Source organism: Rutidosis leptorrhynchoides, chromosome 6 (genome assembly GCF_046630445.1).
Source record: "Rutidosis leptorrhynchoides isolate AG116_Rl617_1_P2 chromosome 6, CSIRO_AGI_Rlap_v1, whole genome shotgun sequence".
In the NCBI taxonomy this organism is placed as follows: Eukaryota; Viridiplantae; Streptophyta; class Magnoliopsida; order Asterales; family Asteraceae; genus Rutidosis; species Rutidosis leptorrhynchoides.
The window spans coordinates 394,283,050-394,295,710 of NC_092338.1; the positions used below are offsets into that span (position 1 = coordinate 394,283,050).

At 37.7% G+C, this 12,661-nt stretch overlaps 1 protein-coding gene across 1 annotated transcript; it reads left to right on the plus strand.

The window, feature by feature from the left end:
- The first annotated feature begins 1,593 nt into the window (after window positions 1–1,593).
- On the plus strand, window positions 1,594–3,075 carry LOC139851698 (26S proteasome non-ATPase regulatory subunit 11 homolog). The gene is made up of 2 exons (XM_071840827.1): window positions 1,594–2,603; window positions 2,814–3,075. Exons 1-2 carry the CDS (start codon window positions 1,600–1,602, stop codon window positions 3,073–3,075), a joined length of 1,266 nt encoding a protein of 421 aa, XP_071696928.1. The 5' UTR covers window positions 1,594–1,599.
- Window positions 3,076–12,661: the final 9,586 nt, after the last annotated feature.

Below are 12,661 nucleotides of genomic sequence, written 5' to 3' on the forward strand. Positions count from 1 at the left end.
AATAAAAAAACTTTTAATACGATTCGAGGTTTCAAGGATATTTCCGGGCATTCATTTGGTTGGTTTACATCCAGTCGGTAATAATAAGATACCTGTCATGTTGACCTCTATTTGTGTGCTTTCAGATTAGTTAGGATTGCGGGTGCTGCCATATGAAGATAGGGTAGTTTGAGTGATTCCTCGTTAAGGATTGGTCAGTTTGAGGTGGATTTTGCCACGTCATTAACCGATTTTCGAGTGTACTAGACTTCCTTGAAGTTTGTTTCTTTGGATTGGCTGTCGTTTAGAGTTCGGGGTATTTTGAAGGTGTGTTTTCAAGTGTTGGTTATCAATATGTTAGCATTTGTTTCCAATTTTCCATGATGTTTTAATGGCTTGTAACAGTTTATTGAGTTTAGCAGTGTAATGTTATATTGTTTTTAGATTGTATTGGGTCCATATCAATTGATTTAGTTATTTATAGACCGTTTTAAGTCTTGTCAATCACACTTTAGGTCTAGGTCAATTGTAACACTTTACATCACCTGAGATCTATTTTAATTTGGGATTCGTTTGATTACCTCTTAATTAAATAGTTCAGTAATGAATGATAAATCATTTAGCATTCGACGCGTTTGTTTCTGACATCTGAATGACATATGGTGCTTAATGATTTAGAATTATGTCTTAAATCATTCAGAGTTGAAATAACTCATTAAAGACTTAAATTTTATGTAATATTATCTTTAAGTTATCAACAAGACTTGGTAAACAACTATAATATATTTTTATCTATGTAAGCGGTTGGTGGCCTGCCTTCTTTAGGGGAGGTCAGGAGTTCGACCCTCGTTGGCTACATATTAAAAACACAATTTCATCCCTGTCATGAAGTATCCACCCATGGCACATTTCTCATATAGTTTGGGGGTAAAGGGGAGAGGGTTTTACTTGGCCGTGCCTTTGAATCGGTTTCAAGGTTTCCTCCCGTACAGCGATGGGGGCGGGGTTTATCGCTGCATCGGCATAGTCAAAACGGGAGATGATCGCAACGGGTGGTTAAAGTCCCTCTCGGGTGATCCCAATCGCTGTTAAAAAAAAAAAGTTCAATAAAATAATTTTATATATTTACATTCTCTATTTTTGGAGGGAGTAAAAAGATATACTACTACGGTGTAACAAATAAATAAGAAACTTTTCTTTTCTCCCAAGATTTGGTTCCCAATCCCTTTTTATAAGTTTTCTGTTACTTTATCCGACGAAACTTCCCGGCGTCCGTCTCAACCTCCGATCTCTACCGTCGATACTCGTTAACTCCGGTATTTATCAATTTAACGTTACCTCTCTTTTTATTAAATTAAAATATAAGTACTTATAATCTTCGATTCGATATACAAATTACTTACATTGCTATAAAACTTAGTTTTTTAACTCCAGGTTACGTTACATTGCCATAAAACATTGTAAATGTTTTTCTTAACTTTTATCTGATTTGAATAGGCTTACGTTATTATGTGGTTGGTGCTGCTCATTGATTGATAAATTGATTGCATGTATTATTAAACTCGAACATTATAATTTGAAATAATTTCTATTGTGTCTTATTCCAGTATCACCATAAACATGACATCATCATATCTTCCAGCCACGTCAGCATCACTTGACCTGGCTTCAGAAGCCAAGAATCGACATGAAGCTATTACCATACTCTATCAGGTCCTGAATAACCCTGCAGCTTCTTCTGAAGCTTTACAGGTCAAAGAACAAGCTATTGCAAAACTAACAGAACTCCTTAAAGAAGAAAACAGAGGAGATGATCTTCATAGTCTTTTGACCACATTAAGACCCTTCTTTTCACTAATTCCAAAATCCAAAACAGCAAAAATCGTAAGGGGAATCATAGATTCAATTTCCAAGATACCAAACACCACCAGTCTTCAAATATCACTATGTAAAGAAATGATAGACTGGGCTCGATCTGAAAAACGCACCTTTTTAAGACAACGAGTTGAGGCCCGGCTTGCTGCTTTGTTAACGGACTGCAAGGAGTATTCAGAAGCTTTGACCATCCTTTCGGGTTTGGTCAAAGAGGTGAGAAGATTAGATGACAAATTGCTTCTTGTTGATATTCATTTATTAGAAAGTAAATTACATTTTTCATTAAGAAACATTTTAAAGGCAAAAGCTGCATTAACATCTGCTAGAACAACTGCAAATGCAATTTATGTTCCTCCTGGTCAACAAGGAACCATTGACTTACAGAGTGGGTTAATTTATGCTGAAGAAAAGGATTATAAAACGGCGTATAGTTATTTCTTTGAAGCATTTGAGGCATTTAATGCACTTGATGATTCTAGGGCTGTTTATAGTCTTAAGTATATGTTGCTATGCAAGATTATGGTTAACCAGGGTGATGATGTGGCGGGGATAATCTCATCGAAAGCTTTGAAGTTTTTAGGTCCAGAACTTGATGCAATGAAAGCTGTTGCTGATGCTTATGCAAAGAGGTCGTTAAAGCTGTTGGAAACGGCCCGTCAAGATTTTAAGGTCCAGTTGGATGAAGACCTCATTGTCCATAGGCACTTGTCTTCCCTTTATGACACACTATTGGAGCAAAACTTGTGCAGGTTAGGAATATTGTCATCTTGTGTTTATAATGTGTAGAGGTGGCAAAATGGGTGGGGCTGCTTGGTGGGTGGGTAATAGGTCAAAACGGGTCGCACCAAATTCACCCACAATCATTTTTTTTTCTTCCATATATTCAATTTTTTGTTGTGTTACATTTGATCTTGGTTTAGGGGGAGTATATTAATTGATTCACTTATGGATTTGTGCAGGTTGATTGAACCATTTTCAAGGGTTGAAATAGGTCACATAGCAAGTTTGATTGAGCTTCCATTAGAGCACGTGGAGAAAAAATTGTCACAGATGATATTGGACAAAAAGTTTGCTGGAACGTTAGACCAGGGTGTTGGGTGTCTCACTATTTTCGAAGATCCAAAAACGGATGCAATCTTCCCTGCAACACTTGATACCGTTCAAAACACGGGTAAGGTTGTCGACAGCTTGTTTGTTAGATCAGTCAAAATAATGGCATGAAATGATGCAAATTACGCGCTTTATATACTTTCGTATTTGGAATTTTGGATGTTAATCTGATTTTGACTTTGTTGGATTGTAGCTATTTGCATAATGGGACTGAAAACAGAGCCCTTGGTTTGAAATCATCAATTGCAAGACCATTTCAGTTAAGTAAATCACCAATAACGCTTAAAAACTCTTCATACTTGCAACATGTCCAAAAGACTGATTTTTACAAAGGTTATTTCAGCATACATAAGTTTACATCATGGCGATTTTGTGATTTTAGGATCGATCTCAACCGTTGATAACTTGATATGAATGACACACATGAGAATAATCTGACATAGCTCTGAAAAGCTCGGGCAACCGAATTTTTAAACTCCCTAAAGATTTATCCCTCACTTGAATACAAAGCTTTTGATGAGCTTCCACTTCATCTTCAAGTCTCTTTTTTGACGGTTCCACAACAAACTGCCTTTCTGCAACAGGTTATGCCCCACCCGTGACCCGGTTTGTATCCGTTTCATCTTGCGGACCCCGTCTCATGATATACTTCTGATACCAATCTTCAAAAGCTTGATTCTTTCTTAAGTACTCCTTTCTAGTTTCCTCCCATTTATCTTTAAGCTTCATTTCTTCCTCCTGATGATTCATAAGCTTTTGAAGATGATCGTGCCATGAATGTAGAAGCGTTTGGATCGGAGGGTGTTGGATTCGGGGTGGGGACGATATCTTCTCTTTTAAGCTGCTTTCGATCGGGACAAGGTTTAATTTTAACCAATTGTTGAGGGCTTGAACATATTGTTTTTAAGGAGTTACTAAGGTTTCAAAGTGTGCGAGCCACCCTTGAACGACGTGATAGAGCTCAGAGCTGCACGGTTCGTTCGCAATGGTGTTTTGTCGTTTCTTTTGGGGCTCCCGATACGTCAAGAGACTTGAGTTCGCTCAGAATCATTAATTGGTTATCATGGTGTTCACAGAGAGTCCCACATCTTTGACATCCTGCAAGATGTTAAAAGGGGTATTTAAGGTATTCGCAAATATTCATGGATTGAAGAAGTGTTCTAATAATGAAATTAGTAACCGAACAGCAAAATCCAGAGAAGAAAGATCTGTAAGGATATTAGGACACAAAACAACGCAACTGATTCAACAAGATCACTCACCGATAGTAATTCTACAAGATTACTAACCCACTTAATGAACGAAAGATTATAAATGCAAGAAATGTAAATTGACACAAGAGATAACGTGGTTATATGCAATCGTTGTGATTGCTTTAGTCCACGGACCAACTAGAGAATGTATTACTGAATATTTGTGGTGTGTTTACAATGAGTTACAAGAGGGTCTATTTATAGAATGGTTTAAAGAGTAAGCTAAAAACAATTCCTTGAAGCTTCATGTGAGTTTCCTGACAGCTTCATGGAGGCTACATGTGAGTTTCCTGACAGCTTCGTGGAAGCTACATGTGAATTTCCTGAAATCTTCCCTCTAATTGTTTAAAGTTCTCCATATCTCCAACAATCTCCCACTTGGAGACTTTGAACAAACCCAACCTTCGACAACCCAAAATATCAACGATCTAACCAAGAACGTTAAACCACCATTATACCGCCAAACTCCATTTGGGACATGCACACTCAACACATACTTCGGATGAGCAGACTTTCGATACAAGGTCTTCAACACTACTTGTTAGAATTGAAACATTAACTCTCTAATTCTCTAGTTGGGGTCTTCTCTCATCAATTCATTAGAAGACCAATTGAGGTAATGCAAAACCTCAATTTCTCTGTCGTAACAACCTTAGTAAACATATCAACAGGATTCTTCGTACCAAGGATTTTCTCCAATAATAAAGTACCATCATTTATATGTTGTCGAATAAAATGATACCTTATATTGATGTGTTTCGTACGACTATGAAACACCGGATTCTTCCCAAGATGAACCGCACTTTGATTATCACAATTCAAGACGCAATAGTCTTGTCTTTTACCCAACTCACCTAAGAAGTTTTTCAACCAAACAAGCTCTTTAGAAGCTTCTGCAATAGCCATATATTCGGCTTCGGTGGTTGATAAAGCAACACTCTTTTGTAGTCGAGACATCCAACTAACCGCCGTCTTCCCTATTGTGAAAACATAACCCGTAGTGCTTTTCCCCGAATCGTCACATCCACCCAAATTAGCATCCGCATAACCTCTAAGTATGACATTGCTTTTAGAGAAGCACAATCTCATATTAGAAGTACCTTTCAAATAACGAAGTAACCATTTAACCGCTTCCCAATGCTCTTTCCCCGGATTAGATATATAACGACTTACAACTCCCACTGCTTGAGCAATATCGGGTCTTGTACAAACCATGGCATACATAATGCTACCCACGGCCGATGCATATGGAACCTTTTTCATATCCGTTTTGTCTTTTACCGTCTTTGGTGATTGACTTTTTGATAACTTAATCGTGCTACCCAAAGGCATAGAACGAGCCTTTGAATTCTCCATATTAAACCTCTCTACTACTTTCTCAATATATTTGGATTGAGACAAGTATAGAGTACCTTTCACACGATCACGCACAATACTCATGCCAAGTATTTGCCTAGCACCACCAAGATCTTTCATCTCGAATTCACGGGAAAGTAATCCCTTCAACTTGTTAATTTCGGACATGTTGGAACCTGCAAGTAACATGTCATCAACATACAACAATAAGATTATATAAGAAGACTTGAGTTTCTTCAAGTAGCAACAGTGATCCGCTTCACATCTTAAGAAACCAATCTTCTTCATAAAATCATCAAACTTCAAGTACCATTGCCGAGGTGCTTGCTTCAATCCATACAAACTTTTCTTTAGCTTACAAACCCACTTCTCTTTACCCTTTACCTCAAAGCCCTCGGGTTACCTCATGTAGATCTCTTCAACAAGATCACCATGCAAGAATGCGGTCTTCACATCTAGTTGCTCTAGATGTAAGTCTTCGGATGCAACCATAGAAAGTACCAAATGAATAGTAGTCATCTTCACCACCGGTGAAAATATCTCTTGGTAGTCAACTCCTTTCTTTTGTTGAAAGCCTTTAACCACCAAACGAGCCTTGTACCTTTTCTTGCCATCCAACTCATTCTTGATTCGATACACCCATTTACTTTGCAACGCCCTTTTATCGTGAGGTAACTCACTAGTGACCAAGTTTTATTCTTCTCAAGTGACCCCATCTCTTCTTTCATGGCAAGCTCCCATTGTATGGATTCTTTTGTCTTCCTTGCCTTAAAGTAACTTTCGGGTTCACCATTCTCGGTATAGAGCAAGTAATTTGCTGATGGAGAATACCTAGGATTAGGTTTGGGCACTCTAGTCGAGCATCTTAGTGTAGGAGTAACCGAAATGGTTGGACCGGTTTCATTTGTATCCTCCTTATCACTAGAACTCGCACTATGTTCGAAATCATCACCGCTTTCCGAACCATCCCCATCATTAGCATTTTTCGACGCCTCACCGTTAATTGGAAATTCATTGTTACCCGTACTCCCACTAGAACCTGCAAGATCATTAATAGAAATATCGTCAAAAGTAACATGACCCGGTTTAGAACTCCCCGTTTCCGGTTTGCCATAAACCGAATCTTCATCAAAAGTAACATCGCGAGAACGAATTACTTTTCTAGCCTCGTTATCCCAACAACGATAACCCATTTCATCCGACCCGTAGCCTATGAAAATACACTTCTTTGACTTAGCTTCAAGCTTGTCTCTATCCGCATCTTTGGTCTTCACATATGCATTACACCCAAAGATCCTAAGGTGACCATAACTGACCTTCTTACCATGCCATTCTTCCTCGGGAATTCGGAAACCCAACGGCGTTGAGGGTCCCCTATTTATCAAATAAGCCGCCGTATTTACCGCATCCGCCCAAAACATCTTAGGCAAACCGGCATGTAGTCTCATACTCTTAGCCCTTTCATTTAACGTACGATTCATACGTTCGGCGACCCCATTGTGTTGCGGTGTCTTCGGTACCGTTTTCAACATTCTAATACCGAGCTTTGCACAATGGTCTTTAAACTCAAGACTACCATATTCTCCTCCATTATCCGACTTCAAGCACTTGACTTTCAAGTTAGTCTCATTTTCTACCATAACTTTCCACTTCACAAAAGTATTAAATACATCGGATTTAGCTTTAAGAAAATAAACCCATACCTTTCGAGTGGAGTCGTCAATGAAGGTGACATAATAGCGAGAACCTCCATGTGATTCTACATTGGTTGGACCAAACACATCCGTATGAACGAGCTCCAATTTCTCCAACTTAGGTGCATTCCCCGATTTTCCAAAAGTCACCTTCTTTTGCTTCCCATATACACATGGTTCGCAAAACCCAAGTTCTACCTTTTTTAAATCCGGAATTATCCCACTCGAAACAAACATCTTCATACCTTTCTCACTCATATGCCCGAGTCTTCGGTGCCATAGAGTTGATTCGGATTCAACATTCACCGTAGCAACCACCGTGTCTTCATCAAACACTTCAACCATATAAAGAGTTCCCCTTTTATGTCCACGAGCCACAATACTACCACCCTTAACCACCTTCCATTGGTGGTTTTCAAAAGTAACCACGTTACCTTCATCATCTAATTGACCAACCGAAATAAGTTTTCTTTTCAATTTAGGAATGTACCTTACGTTCTTCAAAGTCCAATTAGAACCAAGAGTAGTCTTCAAAACAACATCTCCAATGCCCTCTATGTTGAGTTGCTTGTTGTCCGCCAATCTCACCTTGCCTTGGTATGAACGAAAATTCTTCATCATGCTTTTGACATGAGTAGCATGAAACGAAGCTCCCGAATCCAAAATCCAAGACTCCATAGAATTTTCAACACTACACAAAAGTGCATCATCACTTTCCCCTTCGGCCAAGTTTACACCTTTCGCGAAACCATTTTTGCAATTCCTTTTAAAGTGCCCTTTTTGATTGCAACCCCAACAAACAGCTTCACTTCTATCTTTCGATGGATACCTCTTCTTAGACTTCTTTCTACCCTTTTTCTCACCGCGATCAAATTTCCTACCACGGTTGTCGGTACTTAACAAGGAACCGGATGTCGATTCCCCCGAGTTTCTCCTACGAGTATCTTCACCAAGAATCAAATCCCTTATTCCTTCAAACGCTAGCTTAGTAGTTCCCGTAGAGCTACTAACTGCGGTAACCGTACCCGACCAACTTTCCGGTAATGATGAAAGCAAGATTAGTGCGTTTAACTCATCATCAAACACAATATCTACCGATGCTAACCTCTATATGATGTTGTTGAACTCGTTGATATGATCTGTTGCACTCGTACCTTCCTTCATCTTCGTATTGAACAATTGTTGCATGAGAAAAACCTTATTAGAAGCGGTAGGTTTCTCATACATGTTAGAGAGTGCTTTCAAGCAAGCAAACGTCGTCTTCTCATTCACAACGTTGTATGCAACGTTCTTAGCAAGTGAAAGACGAATCGCACCCAAAGCTTGACGATCCAAAAGCGTCCAATCGGCATCGCTCATGCTTTCTGGCTTGATCTCTAACAGAGGTTGATGTAGCTTCTTTTGATACAAGTAATCTTCAATTTGCATCTTCCAAAAGCCAAAGTCTCTCCCATCGAATCGGTCGATTCTAAACTTTCCGTCTTCCGCCATCGTACCCAAAGTCGAAACCTTGAGCTCTGATACCAGTTGTAAGGATATTAGGACCCAAAACAACGCAAGTGATTCAACAAGATCAGTCACCGATAGTAATTCTACAAGATTACTAACCCACTTAATGAACGAAAGATTATAAATGCAAGAAATGTAAATCGACACAAGAGATAACGTGGTTATATGCAATCGTTGTGATTGCTTTAGTCCACGGACCAACTAGAGAATGTATTACTGAATATTTGTGGTGTGTTTACAATGAGTTACAAGAGGGTCTATTTATAGAATGGTTTAAAGAGTAAGCTAAAAACAATTCCTTGAAGCTTCATGTGAGTTTCCTGACAGCTTCATGGAGGCTACATGTGAGTTTCCTGACAGCTTCGTGGAAGCTACATGTGAATTTCCTGGAATCTTCCCTCTAATTGTTTAAAGTTCTCCATATCTCCAACAAGATCAACCAACTTTAACTTTATTGAAGCATTTTAGATACTTTATGTGCTAAATATGTCAAGCTTTACATTTTCACCTTTGACGTACTTATTCTATTCCATGTTTTATATACTTTGTTATCAAATATAAAGTCTAACTTATTGCAAGTAATTAATCGGGTTCATTCACATCAAACCTGGATAAAATACACATCTCATATTGTTGTCGACTCAATAATGCGACGAATATGGCGAGGGTCAAGGGGATGCGCAACTCTGCGGGGTCAAGGGACAGCGCCCCTGGTTGGGTCACGCTCCCAGGTGAGTGGACAGGGGTCGAGGGGGCAACGCCTCGAAACCTCAACCGAAAAGACACTATATGTTATGTCGAAAAGGTGTCTACCAAGAGTTCCCAACCAAAAGTTAGTTACACATTTTCGTGTAACGGTGTTTCCCGCCAATATAAAGGCTTACACCCTTTCATTTACAACAGTCAATATAACATAATTGCTTAATTCGTTTTGGCACTTTTGCTTTCACACACAATTTATTCTCATTTATCCGATAATTTGAGTTGTGATTTCATTGCCAAAAACACAAATTTCGTTCTTGTCTTATCCCTGTAAAGATTTCGTGAAACCAAGACAATCATTGAATCGGAATATTTTATAGAGAAAGTGAATACACGATTCAAGAATCAATCCGGACAGTCAAGTCATGCCCTTTTTCCTAACGCATATATCATAGATATAAATTCTAAAAGGTAAAGGTAGAATAATGTAACATATACCAAAGGCTTATATTATTGATTTCGTGCAAGAGTATATGATCGATGAACCGGAGCGTATCGGAAGATCTCAAGCATACATTCCAAGAGAGCGAGAGGTTGCAACGCAATGTTTATGGGATGATTATTTTTCCGATTCGCCAGTTTAAAAGACGTTTTTGTATAAGGCGTCAATTGTTCATCGGAATTTTTAAATGATATATCTCAATTCCACTAGTGATAATATTCCCGATAATTTAAAATATTTTGTTGAACATAGTGATGCACTCGGTAGACAATCTTTTACTATTATTCAAAAATGTACGTCCACCCAACGCGAACTGGTGCATGGAACGACTGCGGATATGTTCGATGAAATAATTACAAATGAGCGAATAATCGCCAAAACTATGTCTTGAGAACTTTTGTAAATGTATCATCGACTTATATCGCGTAATGTATATGAGAAGGCCGACGGAACAAGACATTGCACGTTTATATAGTGCACATAAAGAGAAACACGAGTTTAAAGAGATGTTGGGTAGTATTGATTGTATGCATTGATAGTGGAAAAATTGTTCCAATGGATAGAAAGGAAAATTTACTAGGAGTGACTAAACACGTCGTACGATCTTGCGTGAAGCTGGTGCTTTATAAGATTTATGGATATGGCATGCATTTTTCGCGATTACATGTTCTAATAATGATTTGAATGTTTTGAACCAATTTACTTGGTTTGATGAACTTAAGAGAGGAATTGCTTCACCCACATCATTTGATGTCAATGAATGTCATTATACTAAAGGGTATTACCTAGCCGACGGTATATAATCGGATTGAGCGACTCTTATCAAAGGTTGGTTGTGTCCTACTCATGAACAAAGGGCTAAATTCAGTAGATTTCAAGCTATAGTGCACTTACGCTTTGTTCCCGAGTTATATTTTGAGAAGAAAAGAAAGTAATTGAAATGAAAAATGAAATGGTGTTCTCAAGTTTTTATTTCGAAAGAAAAGAATGGAAGAGGATTAGAAATTTAGTGCAATTTTTCCTCTTAACTATCCTTCCATTTTGGAAGGATCCCACTTCTCTCTCCTTCATTCCTCTTCATTTCATTTCATCTCTTTCATAAGCATTTGGGGTTCTTCAAAGTCGATTTCATGTCTTGAATATACCTTCACGTAGTATGACTGTGAACAAGATGAGTAGAGTGATGTATTGTTGATTAATTCTTCATAACATGTTTCGAAAAGACAATTGATTCACACTTACTGCATCTATCTATGAAAAGACCTGTTGTTCGTAACCAAGAGAACCGGCCCCAACGAGTTAGAGATGGAGGTTGGGATCAAGCACCGTTAGAGAGATACGAGATAAACGAATTCATGACCAACTCACAGATGATTTAGTTGTGCAGATTTAGCATTTTCCTCTTAATTTTCGCACTTTAAATGTTTATGTAACTTATATCATGTTGTTTCATTTATGTCATTTTTATTTTATGTAATTTTAAATGTATAAAACTTGAATGTAGGCAAAGTACACATGTTATGATTGGTTACTCATTATCCAAATACATTTGATGAGAGCAAACACATAGTACTCCGTACGTGGTCATCAAATCGCAAAAATATAGTACTGCATAAGAGCATTCCCAAAGGGAATGTCAATCGTTTGCCAATCCTTTGTCAATCTCAAACACCCATTGAAAGTGTGTTGTTAATATTTTGCCAATTCTTTTTAGCCATTCATTTTGTGAATTTGAAACATATATCATGAACCATATGTCCTTATTTACTTGTACAATTTGTTCTTATATTTGTACCACGATATAATTAATTAATTTTGAATGGTTGAGAAAGGGTTGTCAATCTCAAACACCCATTGAAAGTGTGTTGTTAATATTTTGCCAATTCTTTTTAGCCATTCATTTTGTGAATTTGAAACATATATCATGAACCATATGTCCTTATTTACTTGTACAATTTGTTCTTATATTTGTACCACGATATAATTAATTAATTTTGAATGGTTGAGAAAGGGTGTGATGGTTGGGAGTGATATGTGATGAGTTAGTGATAAAAAGAAAATGAGAAGAAAATGATGTGAAGGAAATGAGTAAGAAATGTTGATGTGACGCTGATGGAAATGCTCTAATAGACTATTTACTGGTACTAGACTTGCTCAGAAACTGTTAACCATAAGACCATTTGTAGTGATGAATCGTGTTGGTTGTTCGTATTCGTGTTGGTTGATTTTTGATGTGGAGTATTGGTGGCGTTGGTTAGAAGTGTTGTGATAATGTGTTAAAATATAATTGGTATAATTAAAAAGGGATAAAAATAAAAATTTTAAAATAATATATGATTAATAAATATATAACGATGCTGGTTGTTTCATCCGTTGGAAACCAACACCCCCCAAAATGGTAAAACCAACGCCTCACTATGGCATTTGTTGGCGTGGCATATATGCCACCTAGACTTCCAACGCCAACTTTTTCAACCAGATGGTCTAATAGAGTAAATTTAGAATTTTTTTTTTAATAATTTTTCACTAATTACCTTATAATACTAAATGCCAAACAGATTATGCCAAACAGATTATGGCCGTTTGACACAAACCAAAGCCAAAACCAAGTTCAAAACGACAACGCCAAAAAAAAAAAAAAAAAAAAACCCCCAAAACTTTTACTCAATCTGCAATTTAAC

Excerpts from the sequence above, each read along its gene's own strand:
- LOC139851698 (XM_071840827.1), top strand. The coding sequence starts at position 1,600 with ATGACATCATCATATCTTCCAGCCACGTCAGCATCACTTGACCTGGCT. Across the intron at positions 2,604-2,813 it reads TTGGAGCAAAACTTGTGCAG|GTTGATTGAACCATTTTCAA; the intron begins GTTAGGAATATT and ends GGATTTGTGCAG.